The sequence below is a fragment of the Pinus tabuliformis genome, chromosome 2_2, assembly GCF_031772625.1.
Source record: "Pinus tabuliformis cultivar Carrire ecotype Pingquan chromosome 2_2, CPIR1, whole genome shotgun sequence".
NCBI classification, from domain to species: Eukaryota; Viridiplantae; Streptophyta; class Pinopsida; order Pinales; family Pinaceae; genus Pinus; species Pinus tabuliformis.
Genome location: NC_142300.1, coordinates 522,772,881 through 522,793,554, shown reverse-complemented (window position 1 = coordinate 522,793,554; position 20,674 = coordinate 522,772,881). Strand labels below are relative to the sequence as shown.

Genomic DNA, 20,674 nt, shown 5'->3' with positions numbered 1-20,674 from the left:
GTTTCACTCCTGTCAGATACCTCTGATCTTGGACCGTTAACCTGTTTCCTTACATCCGAGGAAAACGAGCTCTTAATCAAGCAGAAACAGTTTTAAGGCATACTCCAGGCCCCCCAAAATATCATATGTTATACGCAACTATTAATATCCAAAATCCCAGATTATTTAAACAATATAGTTAGATGTTCAAAGAGGACTGTACAAACCCGACTATCCGTGTTTTTAGATAAAAATCGCTGGACTTGCAGTTTTCAAACTCCTTGATCCCAAAAGGATTCACTTCAATATTCTTTTCCCTGAGCTGAGTACAGAGGATAACAATAGCAAAAGATGAGAAAATACTAATTCCTTGAATTTTTGAATTTTGTCAATATTTAGGACTTGATGTAAAAGAAAGGGAAAAAAAAAATTGGATAAAAAGCTCTGAATGCATTAGTAAGAATATTACTAGCATTTGCACCAGATGTTGCAAAGAAAACGCCGTAAGGCATAAAGTGCGGAAATCCATTCTGTATAGTCTCTAGAGAAATCACAACGTTTCCATGAAGAGTTTCAATGATTGGTAGAAAAGATAAACATCAAACCACACAAAAAGAGTCATAGTCCAGGAACGATGTGGATACACTATTTCAGAATTTATGTGTTAGATGCGACACTAAAAGAGAGTCATAGGCGAGGAAAGATGCAAATATATTCCCAATAAACATTATTTCAGAATGATATACTCCCAATAAACACTATTTCAGAATTTCTTGCGTTTGATGCGACAATACATTCGATTTCTTTGAAGATTTTCTATGTTATGTGACCTACTGAACATAACAATTGAAAGGAATGGTCAGTAGGAGCTTTCTTTCCACCCTCCGACCTCCTCCGTTGTTGCTTCCTCACAGCAATCTTCTTCTTCCTGCAATTTCCAATCACCATAATATGAAAAAACATATTTAAGTTCATAGGATTGAAGTAATTTGATGGGAATTTATATGAAAAAACACAATTACATGTTAGGGTTATGGAATCTAAATTAATTTGATAATAAATTCTAGGAATATTTTAGAATTTGAGAATATGATAGAATCTGCCTGGTCAATTTGTTTGACCTGTTTCACCTTAATCTTATTTGTAATCTCTCTAAGATTCTCATATTCTACAATATTCATGGATCTTGAATATACTCAAAACCTACCATATTCATGGATCCATGAAATTCTAGAAAAGTATTTAACTTTAAAGTTTAAACTTTGTATTGCTCCCTAAGATTTTCAAATTCTATTATTCATATATCTTGAATATTCTCAAAATCTACAATACATCCTTTATATCCATAGATCCTTTATATCCTTAAATCCATTAAATTCTAAGAAGATATTTAACTTTAAAAGATCTACAAGGAACAAGTTTAAACTTTTTATTGAGATTATCTTCTTACATCTGTAAAACAAAATTTGAAAATGAAATTTATAGTGATTGGTCAATATCCAGAGCTAATATGAATCCATCCTATTACCATGCAAAAAAATGTTTCTGATATAAAGAGCCTCTGCATATATAGAATCTACCTTAATAGTGAATGTGAGGCCAACTTTTATCTCCCCACAGTAGTTCTGGTCTGGAAGGACAACATTGTAGGAAGTCGGGGGTAGGCTTCCTTCCATGAATACTCCCTCCAGGGGAATGCTGTGCACCACAATCAGAAATATAAAGATATATGATCAGAAAACAGAAATATTGAAAAACGATGAAAGACTGTAGGATCTGAAAAAATGACTGAGATCATAATGCTGGAGACTCATCTGCACCTTGCTTCCCCAACGAAGTCATCCGCGTTTCCACTATCGTTGTCCATTATTTTTAAGGTGAGTTCAGCAACCCCGTCGGCTACAATGAAAACAAATTGCTCATTCCACTCGGGATTGCTACCTTTACCTGCAATTTCAGAGATCCGATCTATTAATTTTTAACTCTATATATTTTTGGGGGAAAAATTTGTGAAATCTCCCTACTTCCCCTGCATATAGAAAAGATTTGTGTAATTTCTTCTTCCCACAGATAATCCAGGGGCACTCAGTCATAACTAAGACCTCACCACGAACTCTTTCTTAAAACGATGTAACCATTTTCTCCATTGTTTGAAAAGCATTTGAACCCTGGATACCTATAAACAAACTTAAAAATTATGCGAACGGAAGAATTTTATCAGAGATTGGGGATCTATTTATCAGGGACTAGTCAGCGATGCTCTCAATAATATATGTTCTCAATACACGGCTAAAACCATAGGAATATGCATACTCAAGATAAAAACATTTATATTTTAAAGAAAGGCAAGACAAAATTTCTAGCTATCTCCCCTGACTTGTTCAGATGGGGGAGCAGAGTTATTGGTTACCTTCTACAAGAGTAAGGGCACAGGGCTTCAAGGTTGCAACATCTGATGAATCCCTCAACCTGTTGCCACGAACCTGGTATAATTCAAGTTTTTACCAAGTCATGGATACTTCAAGAAAACTAAGATGGCCAATGTTGCCATGGTCACACTTAAGCTTTACAAACTAATAATAGAACCAGTTTCACTGTACATAGCTATTTCTATCTTGACACGAACACCTGTGTTGTTAATGCAAGTAGGGTCATACCACATGATATCTTGAACAGAACCAGTCAATTGCAATCCACCAGCGTGTCAAACAACCCCATTATTTAATGAGCTTCTGAACTACTGATTTTCTTACCTCATGGGATAAAGAATAGTTGGTCAGATGGCATGTCCCCACATTCACAGCTAATAATCGACATAAATTAAGAATACGGTCTGTGGAAATTCCCTGTTTCCATAAAAAAAACATATATTAAAATCTACTGTCGAACCAAACATAACTATCCATAGGTCTGGATGCTGCAAGATTGGATTATATTCATCATAATTCTTAAAGCTGGATCGAACATCTATGACAAGACTTATGTTACCACCTACCGTCATAAGCACTGGATAATATTTTTTATGAGATAGCGTACCTTTAAAATAACTTGAGAATCATCTGGAGTGTTCGTGATGTCTAGCACAGTAGGCAGGACTGCAAGCAACAAACGATACCATATAGTCATTGGTTGCACCATAACAATTTCTTATTTTTAAAAGCAAACGGAGACCTCATATTTGTATTGATAGAAAAATACTAAGATCAGATGAACTTGTGAATAGCCAAGAAGCTGCCCACCGCTGGTCTTTGCCTTTTCAACCAATTAATGACACCGAGATTAGAGAGAACAACCACTAAAACGCAATGACAGGGCATCGGAGAGTAACCACAACACGGCCCATGCGATGCCACAGCCAAAATAATTGGAAAAAGGATACAGAGTATTTCTTGAAAAAGGATACGAAGTATTTCTTGAAAAAGGATACGAAGTATTTCTTGAAGATGTAAATCATAATATGACTCATCACAAATAATTTTTCTGAGATTCAGAGGAGGAGGCAGAGAAATAAAATGTTACAGCAATAAGCTGGGATATAGAGCTTTTGAGTGCCCAGAGAATGCAGAAACAAAGCAGAGGAATGCAATTGTTGCTCTCCTAACATGCGTGATTGATTGCATGTGATATATAATTACCTGTGTATTAAGGCAGCTTGGCGATGGTAAAACCTTATATGCTGTATATACGTGACTGTTTCATTATTCTGTTTGGTCGAATACGGAGTTAGTTTCATTATTCTGCGTGGTTTTCATTAGTGGTTCCTAGCTGTTTGCGCAGAGAGGGCTCTCAACTACGTGTGGTGGCCGGTTGAACTTACAAGTGCGGGCTCAAAAGAGCGTTGCTGCGGTAGATTAATGTGTGCCTAGTCTGTCTGCGGCAGACAGTTCTATTATTTAATTATGATGGCCGGGTGTGAACTCTAAACGCTGATCCGCTATTGCATACATTCATAGGGGGTTGTCCGTTGGTATTAAGGCACGATTGTATTAGAATGAAAGTGTATTAAACTGCTGTTGAATCATTTGTAGCGTAAATCCTTTAAAAAGGTTGTCACTAATAATAGATGTATAGTCCCCTTGTAAAGCCTGCGTGAAATTTTTAAATTTGCTGCCTTTGATTATAAATCAGAAAAGTTGTGGCTCGTTGGAAAAGGAATGAAGCTATCAGTTTAATGACTGATACGCCTGAAGACAATACAAGGGAAATAGAGGCGGATATTGAGGAGATTGCAGTCAAATTGGAGAGACTATCCCTAACGTCTGCACCCCCGGAGAATTGTCAAGAAAGTTCAGGAAAAGTGATGGATTTTCTTTGATGGTTTTTTTTGTTTCTGGAGTTCAATGCGTTATGAATTTCTGAATACAAAACATCAAAATTATCATCTCCAAAATGATCATTCATAGACGAACATGACTGCAACGATTTTACACCCTAAATAAAATTTGTCAATGGTATCAATCACTGTTTCTCAATCTCAATAAATCATTTATGCTTTCTTTTCATCCCTGATGAGGGATGATGATGAGTGAAGTGCCAGAAAAGTTGTTTACTGTTTCAGTGATTTTTCCATTCTTTTTGTTTACTAATTGAGCAATGTTTGATATTGTGGGAGCCTTTATCACTGTTGAGGGCAATACCACATTCACTAGGCATTAAAACAACCTCTCTGCTGTCTTTCTGAGGCTGTGAAAATGGAAGCTATTGTTATTAGTTTGGGTATGGAAGTCTTTCATTAAATATTTGGATAGATTTCATTGTCAAAGAGAACCAAGACTCTTATGCTTTGGAGACAGTGTGCATTCTATGAGGCAGCGCAGTAGCAGGAACTTTGGGTATAAAATCTTTTGGGAGATGGTAATATGGTATTCTTCAGGACCTGGTTTGGGTAAACTAAGAAATTGGTGCATATCTTCTCTGTAAAAATTGTAAAACAGATTTGAGATTTTAAGAATGCATATGGATGAATATCTTTTCCAATGTGTGTAAAATGTGCTGAAATTCATTCAAATCTAAAAGATTAGGTTTAGAAGTTTTGTGTAAGGAAGTCACTTTCTGGAATTCAGTAAATGGTTACTGGGCAAAGTTGTTGATTAAATCTTCCATGTCCGAAAATAATGAAAGCAGAGGCATTAGATTCATGACTTCAGATGCCTTGGATAATCACATGGCTCAAAGAAGGGACTACGGATCAGATACGTTTTTGAATACAGCATTGCCACCTCAATAGTACCAAGGTTCACAAAAGTATTAGTCAACCTTATACTACCCGGCTGGTTCGTGGATGGTCCTCTGGCTTTCTGGTACAAAGAAGGGCAAACAGAGAATATGTTGTGGAGAGTTAAGGAAGTGGGTTCTACTGCCAATGAGTTTCTAACCAGAGCTTTGGTCAATTCTGATACCGGTAAAAGCCATGTTTGCCAAGTACTAATCTTCCGAGGTGTGGTTCAACACCTTAAAAAACTTTTCCTCTATAGTCAGTTGTGTCAATTGATTTGGTCTATTATTTGAGCTGTGATTGATTCTTCTTAAGGAGGCGCTGGCAAATGGGTTTTATGCTATACACTCCAAGGCAACCTCTAAACCAGTGTTGTTGTGATAATTGACAGTCATTAGTATTGGTTTGGGCATGCACTGTTTACAGTTGTATGTGGGGAGATTTCGTTGTCTAATTACTTTATGCTTGTTCCTCAGAGTAGTTTCTCTTAAGACTAAGAGGAAGAGAATGAGTTTCAGCATGCAATATAAGATTGTAGTTTGAATGCGACATACAGTTTATTTATATAATTTCTATTCATTCTCACTTGATTGATATAATTTATCTTATGAGTGGTTTACCTTTTCCATTTGAATCTGAGATCAGATGAATCAAATGCATTAAGAAATCGTGATTTAGGTAGTTCCACGTGTCAAAAATAGCGCAAAAAGGTTCTGCCTGAAGCTGTAATAGATATAATCTGATTTTATTTTGCAGAATATTTTGAGCCTAATACCTGTTATGGAGGATAAGTCAAATTTGATATATCGCCCTGGGATGCCTCTGTTGAACATATCTAGCTGCAGTGACTGAGCATAGGAGTCAAACAGCGAAAAGTGAAAACAAGAAGAAGAAAAAGACTATTAAGGAGGGAGACATTCAGATGCCTTGGGGATGATCTCACAGTAATCTAACCGTAACCTACTGCTATATGCTTATGAAAATCTGGACTTTTCTAATGCTGTTTTCTTTTAATCAAATCATTGTTATTTCTTCATTGTAAAGGAGTTGTGTATCATGTCTTTATGATCAGTATGAATGTTATTTACTCTGGATGCTATGTTATCCACAGATGTTAATAGTTAGTAGCAAGATATTGTATTCAGTCTTTATTTTTTTCTGTTTTTTATGATCGAACTGCTTCCTCACATCTTCCATATATTGGAGTTATGATACGATTTTCAATTCTTCATTTTACACAATTAATTGGGTTACAGAGATTTTTAATTGGCCTCCTTTGTTACTGATTTATATCTTTTGTGTCTTCTGGGTGATATAAAAATGGAGCCTTGTTGTCTATATAATAAATCCGTATCAGAAAGCTCAACTACAAGCTGCTAATGCATACACACCAATGATTATACACATGAACTTTTAACCCAAGAAAATCATAAGTTTGCAACTTTGTCTTTGGTTTCTTGTTCTTACATAATATAAATCTGTGAACTTCCTACGACAGAAGTCTCTTACTTATTTTTCTGGAAGATGCCCGATGTTTATAAAACTGATCCATGTGTCCCTTCTTTTTTCCTCCATCCTGTTTGCCTTTGCAAACTCTCATGTTCCTTTTCAACAGCTCTCTCTGGTTTTCCCTGCTGTAGGGTGACAATCTGAACATGGAAGAACTTCTACAAGCTGGTGTTGAGACAACGCCCAGTCAACCCAATGGAAAACTGATTAGGTTCTGATGGATGTGCAGCAATCACAAGCGGATAGACATTACCACTGCACATATAAATCAACACAAATCCAGAATCTTGCTTAGAATTAAAGACATTGACAGATATTTCAAATCTTGAACATCTAAAATATCTCAACATAAATGGGTGCATCAAGCAGGAAACCGTGAATCCTGAAGGCCTGAGATCACTGGAAAAACTATGCATGGAATTTTGCTTAGAATTAAACACATTGACAGATCTTTCATATCTTGAACATCTTAATTTTCTCAACAAAAATGCGCGTGTCAAACTGGAAACCCTGAATCTTGAAGGTCTGAGATCACTGGAATACCTGATATAGTATCTGATATGAAAAACCAAAGCCAAAGTCAAAACCGTCAATAGCCACTGCATTGAAAAAGGAATAAGATCATTAAAAGATAAGTGAAGATCATTAAAATATATTTACAAACCATTCAAAAGAGGTTAAAAAACAGAAAGTCTAAATCAAGTGTTTGAACGCTGCAAACAAACCATTAAAAGAAAGGAAATTACGGAGCATAAAATCACAGGATGTGATGTAGCCTCTTACCTGAACAGAGGAAGCTGAGAAAAGATACTCGGATAAAACTTGGCCTGAAAAATATAAATGAAAAACTAAATCCTGTTTGGATTTTGGTATTGGCAGGGTGGGGTATGCGAGCAGGCTAATGCTTCCGGGAATGCAAAAACAAAATTCAGGTTCGCAGAGGGAACTCAGTTCTACTGGTGACCATTAGATTCCAGCCATTCTCGTATGCCCAAAGCATTCTCAACACACCCAAGAAAGTTTGGATTCAGCAAAGGGCATTGAAGACTCCTGCAGAGGCATTAACCACTAAAAAATTAAGCTTGAAAACTATCTAGTGGGCTGGAGAAATTCATCAAGAAGATCTGCTCCTCAAGATTGATTTTGATAAAGTCCTACACAGATTAGAATGGTATATTACTTCAGATATGATGAGATCACTGGAATACCTGATATAGTATCTGATATGAAAAACCAAAGCCAAAGTCAAAACCGTCAATAGCCACTGCATTGTAAAAGGAATCAGATCACTAAAATATAAGTGAAGATCATTAAAATATATTTACAAACCATTCAAAAGAGGTTAAAAAATAGAAAGTCTAAATCAAGTGTTTGAACGCTGCAAACAAACCATTAAAAGAAAGGAAATTACGGAGCATAAAATCACAGGATGTGATGTAACCTCTTACCTGAACAGAGGAAGTTGAGAAAAGATACTTGGATAAAACTTGGCCTAAAAAACATAAATGAAAAACTAAATCCTGTTTGGATTTTGGTATTGGCAGGGTGGGGTATGCGAGCAGGCTAATGCTTCCGGGAATGCAAAAACAAAATTCAGGTTTGCAGAGGGAACTCAGTTCTACTGGTGATCATTAGATTCCAGCCATTCTCGTATGCCCAAAGCATTCTCAACACACCCAAGAAAGCTTGGATTCAACAAAGGGCATTGAAGACTTCTGCAGAGGCATTAACCACAAAAAAATTAAGCTTGAAAACTATCTAGTGGGCTGGAGAAATTCATCTAGAAGATCTGCTCCTCAAGATTGATTTTGATAAAGTCCTACACAGATTAGAATGGTATATTACTTCAGATATGATGACATGGATTGGTATCCTAAGGTCAAATAAGCAATTAACCAATCAAGTTATTCTGCAATGGTCCATCAGAAAGGGTTTTCTTTGTCCAATAAAACATTTCATCGCAGCTAATGCTCTAGGTTAGCTAGAGTCAAGTGCAAATCGAAGGAATGATCATTATCAGGTGCCTACAAGATGTTTTAACATCTTGAACATCTTAATGTTCTCAACAAAAATGCGCGTGTCAAACTGGAAACCCTGAATCTTGAAGGTCTGAGATCACTGAGATCACTGGAATCCCTGATATAGTATCTGATATGAAAAACTAAAGCCAAAGTCAAAACCCGTCAATAGCCACTGCATTGAAAAAGGAATCAGATCATTAAAATATAAGTGAAGATCATAAAAGATATTTACAAACCATTCAAAAGAGGTTAAAAAACAGAACGTCTAAATCAAGTGTTTGAACGCTGCAAACAAACCATTAAAAGAAAGGAAATTACGGTGCATAAAATCACAGGATGTGATGTAGCGTCTTACCTGAACAGAGGAAGTTGAGAAAAGATACTCGGATAAAACTTGGCCTGAAAAACATAAATGAAAAACTAAATCCACATTGAGAATTGCAGACTCCCCAAGTTCTATGTAAAAATGCTGGTTTATGGCTTACTATGTAGGATTCCCTAAGGCTCTCCTTCGTGGAAGGTGATTGATAATCAAAATGAGTACTAAAGGTTTTCCAGGCGGGATTTGACACGGAAAAATTCGATTTACCTTCTGCCCAGCCGACCCCAAAATTGGCTCCCCTGAAATAGAGATTTCCACTAAAGATCATTATGAAGGGTTGCAGGCGGAGTATAGTCAGCCATGTTCTCAATAATATCTGTTCTCAATACACGGCTAAAACCATACGAATATGCATACTCACCGGACGCAACGCTGCTCTTCTGTTGCTGAGTTCGGCACTAGATAATGACATAGGGATCCATGTTACCTGCAACCACAGCCACATTAGAGAAAAATTAAATCAAAGATCCAACTGAACATACACCAGAACACATAATTCAGCTGTCTCATTAGCAATATTCGAATCCAAAGATTTATCAGATTGCCTAAAACGCAAGAGATCGGCTCGGATGATAATATATTACAGAGGAAATCAGTGTTTTGCAGCCCCTCGGCAGTGTTTTGCAGCCCCTCGGCATTGACGAGCAGCACCTCCAGAGTTCCCCTCGGCATCTTGATTCTTTTCCTTCTACCTCCTGACGCCGATTTCCACAGATCCAGGGCCCTGGAATATAGTATCGCCGAGCGAGGGCAAGTGCACCTGGAAGTAGCATAGCGTCGAGCGAGGGCAACCGTCTATCTGCGAGGTCTCATCGTATACCCGTCTAATCAATTGGATGGATGAGATTATTTTCATCGTCTAACACTTAAATCAAAGGCTCAGAAATGTACACGTAACCCAAGAGGAAAGTTGATTTCAAAGGGAAACGCCTTACGGCGTAATTAACGCTTGCCAGAGTTTCAATGGTTACCAAGGCACTGCAAAGCGGAGTCTTTGTTTTTCTTGAGAATTCTGTGGTTAAGCCTGCGAGATTGTCTTCTAATGGAAAACAGAGCATGGCCATCTCTGCAATTTAATTTAAGAATAGTATTTCAAACGCCAAACCCTATGTCCTAACCAGCAATGCAACCAGTTTTCAAACAGGGAACAAGGAAAACAACAAAATGAGCTTATTGCCCATAGGTATAGATGAGCTAAGTTGTGCCGAGGAAATGAAAATTTGTCCACCAGTTACATCTGAGAAGCTCGAAGAATGGATGAGAGATTCTGTAATGGAGGTAGACTAGTAAGCATGAATAAAAATATAATAGTTTTTACGTTTTGGAAGAATCTAATGCAATATTATTGATGGGTTTGTTGTTTATGATGCAATTGTCTTGATGTGACTTTAATTGTGGATGGAATCTGATGAAATTTGATTAATTGGTTTTCATTTTGTCTGGCAGAAGTTAGGAATATCATCTTTTTGTATATAGCCGCCCCCCTGGTGAAATTCTGACTTCTGCTCCATGTTTCATTGCCTGGTCGAGCAGATTGTCAAGCATATTCAGGAAGCCCCTTTCTGCACTATGTATTTGACAGAAATTCTCCTTCAACAAGTTTGAAGAAACAAAGGGATTATGCGGATATGTTTGGAAAGGTAGACAGTTGGGCTAAGACCAGAAATTCTCTGAGAGATATATCTCCTGATGCAGTTATTCTTGTACAAAAATTGGATCAAGATATCTCTCCTGAAAGTGAAGAACATGTGCTCTGCAATGGGAATGGAAGGCAGAGTTCAGATCAGCAGGGCCGCACAGCTGTTTGGGGTTTGGTCATTCAAGGTAGAAGTGTTGGAGTGAGTGCTTGTTATATTTTGAAGACAACGCAGATTGTTTCAACCATTGGATATTGCACCAGTTTCTGTTTGACAAGAGCAAAGTGCTTTGGTCCAACTCTCCATATCCATTTCCAAGAATCTTGGCTTCTCTCGTCTGCACCATAAGATTTCTCAATACCGATTATTTTTCCATTCATTGAGACATTCACTACAGTTGTCTAGTGGATATATCAATTATCATTGTAATCATAGCTAAGGTCTTACATCATTTACATGGGGAAATTCCAAATTGTGAAACCCTAATGAAAACAAGTACACTATACATTGAGTCTTAGCCTGGTCTACTGTAGTAAACAGACGTAATTCCTTTTTCGTTTCATTAATTAATTCATAATACTGATTCATTCAAATTGGTATTTTGATTGGCTTCCTGTGTTAATTCTCGCTAACTGTGTAATGGTGGGAATTTAGGTGCAACTCTACCCAAAGAAATAGAATAAACCCATTATTTAATCCGTGTTCAAAAGCCCATCTTGTGCCACTTGAGCTGTTTTTTATCTAAATAAATATGCCAATGGCCTACTTATTCAATGCTGTTATTATCCTGTTCATTAGTAGATTTCAGAATATTTGCTAAGGATTAATCAATATAATCCAAATTTAGAATATTTTTCAGAATAGTTTGGATGAACCTGAAAATTATGTGTTCAAACAAGTGAAACGTTGGCTGGTTTTTGATCTCCAAGGATATTATGAAGATGTGAAAATGCAGTGTGGCTATACGGTGTGGGTTTTACGGAACATTGCCGAATATGATTTTGGATTTAGATTGTGCCCTGAGGCAAAACAGGGAGGAATAATGTGTAGAGTTCTCTCCTCTGTCACATCCATTTCGTTGGTTGAACATTAATGACAATAATTCAATAGTCATGCACATGAAAATGTACCCAAGCATGAGGCTGGCCATAATCCTCTGTGTAGTATGAATAAACCTCCGAGTAATAATGCCGTAACCCTCTATGTAGAATGAATAAACTTCTGAGTAATATTGCTGTTATTACATCTCCTGTTTAGATATGTTGAGAGCAATATATTCAGCAATAAGGATGCAGATGATAATTAAAAGAGATTCATATTGTGGCATTGATCTTTCAAGCTTGGCTGATTGTGGCCGTGTTAGATAAATATTTCTTGAATGAGTCACATATCGCATGAATGAGCTACACACATTTGGAATTGAATGAGATTTAAAACATAGGGGAGTTATTTGGAATTTAGGAAATGGAATGCTGAAAAACGTTTCAGTTTCCTGTTTGACCTAGTTCTTATGATAAAGGCACCTCTGGGCTACTACTATCAAAACTCTTGGTTACTTGAATATTAATGAGAATAATTGATTAGTCATGACATGAAATGTATCCCAGCAAGAGGTTGGCCATAATCCTCTATGTAGATTAACAAAACTTCAAAGTAATATTGCTATTATTTCATCTACTGTTTAGATATGTTGAGAGCAATATATTCAGCAATATTGATACAGATGATAATAGGAGATTCATATTATAGCATTGATCTTTCAAGTTCATATTTAGGCTGATTCTGCCTGAATTAGATTAATACATCTTCAATGAGACACCTATGGCATGAAGCTAGAGCTGACCTATACATATTGGAATTGAATGAAATTTCAAAAGGTAGAGGAGTTTTTTGGAATTTAGCAGATGGTACGCGGAAAGATTTTTCAGTGGTCTGTTTGATCTTCAACCAGGTTCTTGTTATAAAGGCGCGTATGGACTATATTACTTTCAAAGCTCGAAATTTCAACTAATGTAACTTGAAATTAAATGTGGGATGGTTGGCTTCTAGGATGTTTGTTTCAAACATAATCAATTGATTTTTAATCACATGTAATAGAAGGCTTGTACTGGTTGCTAGTCTGAAACTGAGCAAAAGGTTAGTTCCATTAGTGGAATTCATACTAGTTGCTAGTCTGAAACTGAGCAAAAGGTTAGTTCCATTAGTGGAATTCATATTCGATTTACCTTCTGCCCAGCCGACCCCAAAATTGGCTCCCCTGAAATAGAGATTTCCACTAAAGATCATTATTAAGGGTTGCAGGCGGAGTATAGTCAGCCATGTTCTCAATAATATCTGTTCTCAATACACGGCTAAAACCATACGAATATGCATACTCACCGGACGCAACGCTGCTCTTCTGTTGCTGAGTTCGGCACTGGATAATGACATAGGGATCCATGTTACCTGCAACCACAGCCACATTAGAGAAAAATTAAATCAAAGATCCAACTGAACATACACCAGAACACATAATTCAGCTGTCTCATTAGCAATATTCGAATCCAAAGATTTATCAGATCGCCTAAAACGCAAGAGATCGGCTCGGATGATAATATATTATAGAGGAAATCAGTGTTTTGCAGCCCCTCGGCAGTGTTTTGCAGCCCCTCGGCGTTGACGAGCAGCACCTCCAGAGTTCCCCTCGGCATCTTGATTCTTTTCCTTCTACCTCCTGAAGCCGATTTCCACAGATCCAGGGCCCTGTAATATAGTATCGCCCAGCAAGGGCAAGTGCACCTGGAAGTAGCATAGCGTCGAGCGAGGCCAAGCGTTTATCTGCAGGGTCTCCTCGTATACCCGTCTAATCAATTGGATGGATGAGATTATTTTCATCGTCTAACACTTAAATCAAAGGCTCAGAAATGTACACGGGGCTCAGAAATGTACACGTAACCCAAGAGGAAAGTTGATTTCAAAGGGAAACGCCTTACTGCGTAAAAACGCCTTACTGCGTAAATATCATTATGTCAAGAAAATATAGTATAAATTTTACAGAATTCATTTTAGGATATAACTAGTGGAAATATATAGTAAATAAATTTCTAATCAAATTTTTCATTTTGGAAAAAGAAGAAAATTCATTGGAATTTTATGTTTTAATAGTTTATATTGGAGAAGAATATCATGATAAACAATGTTGATAATATCACTGATATGTTGGCAATATTTGAAAATATAGCGATATTTTGACAAAAAAGATATATGGCGGAGTAAATATCGCGTATTTTTGACAAAAAGATATATCGTCCAATAAATATCGCGATATTTTCTACCAAAAGATATATAGCCAAGTAAATATCGGGATATTTTCCGTTTTGAAAATATTACGATATTCAAATATAGGCTAAATATCACCATATTTTGAAAATATCAAAATGTTTAAAAATCTGAAATTTTTCTTTTGATTTTTTATGTTTGTCGATATTTTGGCCGATATTGCATGTTTTTAGAACCTTCCTCATATTTTGTCGATTTCAACAATGATAAAAACCATGGGTTGTTAAAACCCAGAGTCCATTGCTAATATTTACATAGCATGTCAACATCTCTTCCACACTAGGATGGAGAACCAATTTCCTATCCATTAATTCAACTATATAAATTAAATGGTGGGGAAATTCCTATAAATATAAATCCAAAATAAGTATTAAAACAATTACTTCATTATACAAATTGCTAAAATAAAAAAATCATAAAATTAACTAAATTATAACTTTATTAAAAAACATTATTATTATTATTAAATTTTAATGAAATATATATATAAGAAACATGACTTTTAACCATGGAGATTCACTCTACTTTATTATGAATATTTTTAAACTGTAAAAGGGCTTTGTTACGATACCGATACCATAGATTATCAATACTACGTGCAAAAAAACCATATCTCATTTCATATGAAATTTGTTTATGTAACATTTTTTTTTTAATTAATAAATTCAATTAGAAGGGAAAAATAGTATAATTAGTTTGGAAATAAATTTCAACTTTTAATTTGTGTATACTATGAAAAATATTCTAGAATATTTTATGGAGGGTAAATCCATATTATCCACCTAATAATTATTGATAATTGAATTAAAATTTTAAAAACATTATTTCAAAATAAACATGCCTATTGACATAATTACTCATAATTATTCGTAATTCACTAAAAGATTTACTATTATATTAAAAATGAGACTTATTTTATGTATATATATATAGTGAACTACATATTTGTAAATCTTAATATGTATCCGCTAGTAAATATATAAAAAAATTGATATATATATATAAAAGAAAGTTTGGTATACATATGCATGAAAGAGGTATATATATATAAACATGTCATTTTTTTTTCTACTAATGGATGTATATTAAGATTTAGAAAAATATAGTTCTAGGATTTATTAACCTTTCTCTTACCATTATCTTAGATGAAAAATATATCAACTTTTTAATTTTCTTTTATGCATGCATTTTAAGATTTATAAAAATTGAATTTCATTATATGTGGATTTGTCAAATTTTTGAGCTGAAAGGCTCATTCTACAACCCAATATGAGGGGATGTGTAAGTTTGTTAATTAGTCTGTTTCCGGCTTAAAATAAAAATAAAAGTTAAAATTATGTTCTAAATAAAAAAAATAATGTCTGCTATAATAAATAAAAAATGGATATGTTGTAAAGTAATTAGAAGTAAAAAAAAATGTGAGTAAGATGTTTAAATCTCCTAATTTGGTTATTGATAAAATATTTTAAAATATGTATATGTATATGTCATGAAAAATTGAGTTTTTACGGTTAAAACATTTATTTGGTCTTATATATACTCTATTTAACATTCAAAAATACAATATAAACAATAAAAATAACACATTGTATTTTACACTATAAAGAAGTTTGTACATGAAATTTTTTTATCCCTTTGGGCTCATGTTAGATCCATACTTAAGATGGATCTATGTTGGTTTACAACCAATACACAATCCAATTCTTCATGTTGATGATGAACTAGTGGTTGATATTAAGATTTACAAAAATAGAGCTCATTAGAGGTGATAAAACTTTCCACTATTAACACATAATAAGATAAAAGGACTTCGACAAATTATTTCCTCTTTGTTATAAAGTGAGATAATATTGATATACCTTTTAGATATGTAGTCCAGTTCAAATAATCAAATGAATTAACTTAAATATTCTAGTATAAAAAATTATACAATATAATTTTTCCTTAGCATTATGACAATTTTATTTGCTTGTAAACTTTTTTAAGCTAAACTAGCACAACCACATTTATATTAATATAAATGTGGTTGATAAATGGAAACAGGTGTATATAAACTAATATAAATATTATTAATAATATAATATAATATATATTTTTGGTAGGTAAGCACCCACGAGGGATTTGAACTAGTGACCTATCTCAAGGAGTGCCTTAACAGTGCACCCATTCACCATCAATCCAAAGCCCCGTGGGCATTATAATATAATATTGTTAATATTATTATTTATAATAATATTTTTTTTCTATGTAAGCTTAATCAATTAATATGATACAAAAATGAGTTACAATGAGACCCGACCTCAAAAGTTCTAAACATCATTCATCATACAGTAAGACTGTCTCACGTTGACTGCCCCAATAGAGGGGAAACCAGTCCAAGAAAGCATAAGAGCCCCAACAGCGGGGAAACCAGTTCAAGAAAGCAAAATGGCCCATGCAGGGGTTACCAGTTTTGATCACAAAACAACAAAACATTTTAGACATTGCAGAGTCATAACCAGGAAACACACAAGCTTAACCATAACTGCCCAGTCAACAAGAAAAAACATCCACCTGGCTAACTCGACACCTGGCTGCCAATTGTCAGTCTTAGAGGTTGTCCGGGGCTAGTTCTTCCACAATTGGACACGCATATTTGTCCGAATCGTCATCCTCGTCTGAAGTGCCACTGCCATGTGCTGGATGGACTTCCTCAATGCTGCCTGTGCCCACACACGTTCCAGATGTGTCGCCACGACGACTGCCTGAGGCCTGCGTGTTACCAAGCTTGCCATCCTCAGCTTGCTGGCTGCCAGCCACCACTTTACGATGCAGGGTGGCTCTATCTTTGCTTGCTTTCTATTTACTGGGGTTGCACCTACTCTTGTTGCTTGGTTATGCTCTATTCGACTCATCATTGTGCCCAAACAGAGGAGTTGGCGGTTCAGTTTCTTTAGTGAAAGCGATTGTAACGGTGGCTATGATTACGGGACGATTCAGGGTGCTACGAAATTGAAATTGCATGGTATGGGGAGCTGGATGCAGAGGTAGGGGGAAATTGGCAGTGTGAACCGTCGCATCTCCTCTTCCTGTGCCATGGTGCCAAGCTCTTCCTCGTCCGCTACGGGTGTTTGGGTAACGCCTAGAGAAAGAGCTATGCTGATTGGGAATGTTAGCTGAGGAAGCAGGGGAGACCGAGTCAGAACTGGGCATTGCAGGAGAGCGGGTGCTTCCGCCGCGAGTGCCACCTCTCCGGCTTCGCATACGATGGCGGACCATGGTGGGGTTGAAAGTAGGGATAACAGCAGAGGGGATGGTGGAGGAACTACGTGGAGAATGGACAGAGGAAGTGTGGACCTAAGCTAAGTTGCAGAGACTGGTGTGGGAATAATGGAATCCGTTGCCCAGGTCAATGCAACTTAGCAACCAACATCGACTACCTGTTACAGTGCGCAAACAAGGCTCTCCAGCCTGCGGAGGACAAACACAATGAATCAGGGGGGGAGGAATTACAGAATGGTTTGCAGGCTCCATAGTTATGAGTGATTTGGTTCTGTCTCGGCCAGAGCATTCATTAAATGGCGCCTGCAAGGTGCCTTGAATGCAATTCAGGTTGGCATGGGGGAAGTTGCAGGGGGCCATGTGGCCAGCCCTTCCGCCACCCGACCGTCTCATCATCTTAATGACCTTGATAATCACCCGCATCCGGGTATATTATTAATAATATTAATATTACATATTATTAATATTATATAATAATAAATAAATATAAATTAATTAATAACAATTTAAAATAATTTTAGAAATAAATAATAGCACACAAGCAAACATTATAAAAAATAATTAAACATAATTTAATAAACCCAAGGGAATAAACCCAAGAGAATACTAAACCTAAGGGATTAATACTAAAAACCCAAGGCATTATAAACCCAAGGGAGTTGTGGAGTAGGAATATTCTCTTTGCGGACAGAGACAATCCCTCTAGCCCAGGGGAGAGGGTCTAGCCACAAACAAGACAATCTGTCGTAAGTTCCCTTAGATTGAGAATGGATAAGATCCTAACTCTTGTATCGCTTATCCTTGTTCGATGAAGTCCTTGTGTCTTCACTCTAATGATCAACTCCTTAATGTCAATCAAGCACCTGAAACAAATAGACAAGAAACCAAAGCACACATGATAGCATACAATAGATTCAACCTACTTAAGAGGCTAAGGAGTCTTAAGCTACCAAATAGCATATGCAATTGATATAGGAAACAAAATATCAGTTGTATTATTATGACAAAAAGGAAAGTACAACCTTCGCCTTAGCGTTGCAGGTTTCCTTTGACGTGTCCGGGTTCCAGCACCACTGTTAGCATCTCATGATTCACCTCAAACAATGGAAGTTCAAGGCTTCTTCCTCTTTGCTCCAAACCAAACAAACTACAAACTTATTCTCCCTTTACAAGCACAAACTAGAAGGCTAAGACTATCAAGATTTTGTAGATTATTCCAGCCCTTTCATTAGCTAGCTGAGGTTGGAAAAGGAGAAGTTTATATAGCTTGAGAGAGGGGACATGGATCCTCTTATGATGGGAGAGGCCTTATCCCTTTTGGTTTGTTCCATTTTAATAGGGGAAAAGAGTGCAAACAATCTCTCTCGACTCTATCTCAACTAACCATTTGCCAGAGTTCCATTCACGAAGCTTCTAGACTTGTAAGCTTCGACTCCATTTTTAAGAAATTTTCAAAAGAGGGTCAACGCAGGTCATGGATGGATTACCAACGCCTTTCAACACTAGGCTCAATGTTAGAATCTACAAATCGGCGCTGGGAAGAAACTGAGTGATAGCGTCGACCTTGAAAACTGAGTTTGAAGGAATATTCTCTCGAAATGATGTAAGAGGGAAATTTTCCGCAGATGAAGAGTGATGTAAAGACATGTTTTTCATGATAGGAAAACACATGAGGGTCACTGTAGAGGTCCTCTAGGATCGAGGAATGGGGAGTACATGGATAGTGACAAAATGTTGTGTAACAGATGCCCCCTAAAGCGTGAAGGCCGAACAAGAGTGAGGGGTGAAATGCTTTACGAGTAGATGCATGGAACTGGAAATTGTCGTCGGAAAACCTGCAAGCAAGCATAGATACATATACATCACTGAAATCTCTGATAAAAGATACATGAATCGTGGTATGGACGCAACCATCCAGAAAAATATCATGTAAATGGATCTAAGGTATGGGCGCAACCATCCAATAAGAAGGATCATATCTAACCCAAGGTATGGTCGCAACCATCCAATAATGAGAAGGATCACATATAACAGACTCATGGTATGGTCGCAACCATCCATCTGAAAAAGACATGTGTGTAAGCATGATCATGTCACATCGCCTCGTAGCCTGGACTTTTGTAATCAGAGTCTAAGGTCTTGCGCTCCAACACAACCCGATCAAAGTACAAATTCTAACATGTGAATAGATGTGTTGAAGTCGAACACGCTAGAAAGTCGCTTGATTACTGGTCAATGATGTGAACCGTTAACAAGCGCGAGAGAAACCACCAATAATGAAAATGGCTCTCAAGGTACCAACAACACAATTCACAGAGTGTGAATAAGGAACTGAAGTCGAACACCCGTGAAGTCACTCGATCGAAAGCCAATGATGAGAACCTGTCGTCGAGTGCGAAGAACTTGCCATTAGGGCATGCAAGCTCTAAGGTACTGGAAGGGAGTCTCTCAGTCAACTTCCTGGATAATGAGTTGAAGTTGACAGGAAGTGACCTTGTTGAAGGAGGGCCATGATGTATCCCACATCATTAACGCGAGACAAGGGGATGAAATGATTATGGATGATACAGAGAATCAGGAATGAGTGTAAACTGCAGAAGGATTAACTCTTGAACATATTAGCAACATGACTATGGAGTTTGGAAGCTTTTTGGATCCATAGGATCAAAGGTCATGATGATGTGGCAGAGATCAGATGGAAAGGCAAAAAGTGGATGACCCAAACCCAGGAAGGTCAATGATGAAGTGAGGATATCCCAACCTGACACGAAGCAAAAGAGTGTCATGTTCAAGAGTGACAAGCTGCCGACACAACTGGTAAAATTTTTCCATTTTCCCCCACCATTTCTGGCAGGTACCCCAATTATTTTTTATCACAAGCTTGAAAGGGATAACATATTCTTGTAATATAAGTCCATCCTTCGGACGGATCCGACCTAGTAAGATTAACGAGCCCTAGGAAGGAGAAGCTCATGTCTTTCATGGTGACGAATCCGATGTCATTAAATTTTAACGAGTTCGACAAAGGAAAAACTCGGTATCTTTTTCATGTTTAGAGAGTTTGAAAAAGACACGGAAAATAAAACTCCAAAAGGTCCCTTTTCGTAAAGTTGTCTCTCGAGCTCGAAAAGGTAGAAAACAATACTCGAGATAACCTCTTGGCCATGTCAACTAAGGAGTACCTTTTTCGTAAATAGTTTATCCCAACACGAAAAAGGGGTAAATGTAGATTGGGTAAACAACGTTTCAGAACCATTTACGAGGTCAAAACAACAAGAGCTCGACAATCTTTTCATGTTTTGAGAGTCGGAAAAGAGCTTAAAGCAGACTCCCCATTTTTATTTACTTTAAC

General features: G+C 36.7%; 2 protein-coding genes and 1 pseudogene across 4 annotated transcripts; 1 reads left to right on the top strand and 2 right to left on the bottom strand.

The window, feature by feature from the left end:
• Window positions 1–583: 583 nt before the first annotated feature.
• Window positions 584–7,673, bottom strand: LOC149193651 (uncharacterized). Its single transcript, XM_089404857.1, has 9 exons — window positions 7,487–7,673; window positions 7,247–7,302; window positions 6,704–6,958; window positions 3,016–3,074; window positions 2,733–2,825; window positions 2,390–2,462; window positions 1,800–1,926; window positions 1,560–1,677; window positions 584–907 (listed from the first exon to the last, which is right to left on the bottom strand). Exons 3-9 carry the CDS (start codon window positions 6,849–6,851, stop codon window positions 839–841), a joined length of 687 nt encoding a protein of 228 aa, XP_089260983.1. The 5' UTR covers window positions 6,852–6,958; window positions 7,247–7,302; window positions 7,487–7,673; the 3' UTR covers window positions 584–838.
• On the bottom strand, window positions 7,661–10,719 carry LOC149193650 (uncharacterized). Of its 3 annotated transcripts, none has more exons than XM_089404860.1 (5): window positions 9,691–10,719; window positions 9,468–9,533; window positions 9,314–9,345; window positions 7,912–7,967; window positions 7,661–7,753 (listed from the first exon to the last, which is right to left on the bottom strand). In XM_089404860.1, the coding sequence occupies exons 1-4, from the start codon at window positions 9,877–9,879 to the stop codon at window positions 7,958–7,960; spliced, it is 297 nt and encodes a 98-aa protein (XP_089260986.1). In that variant the 5' UTR covers window positions 9,880–10,719; the 3' UTR covers window positions 7,661–7,753; window positions 7,912–7,957. The 3 variants fall into 3 exon arrangements, with proteins under 3 accessions (XP_089260986.1, XP_089260985.1, XP_089260984.1); XM_089404859.1 differs by lacking the exons at window positions 7,661–7,753; window positions 7,912–7,967 and adding exons at window positions 7,974–8,896; window positions 9,080–9,123; XM_089404858.1 differs by lacking the exons at window positions 7,661–7,753; window positions 7,912–7,967 and adding an exon at window positions 7,974–9,123.
• Window positions 10,070–12,960, top strand: LOC149193649 (uncharacterized; annotated as a pseudogene).
• Window positions 12,961–20,674: the final 7,714 nt, after the last annotated feature.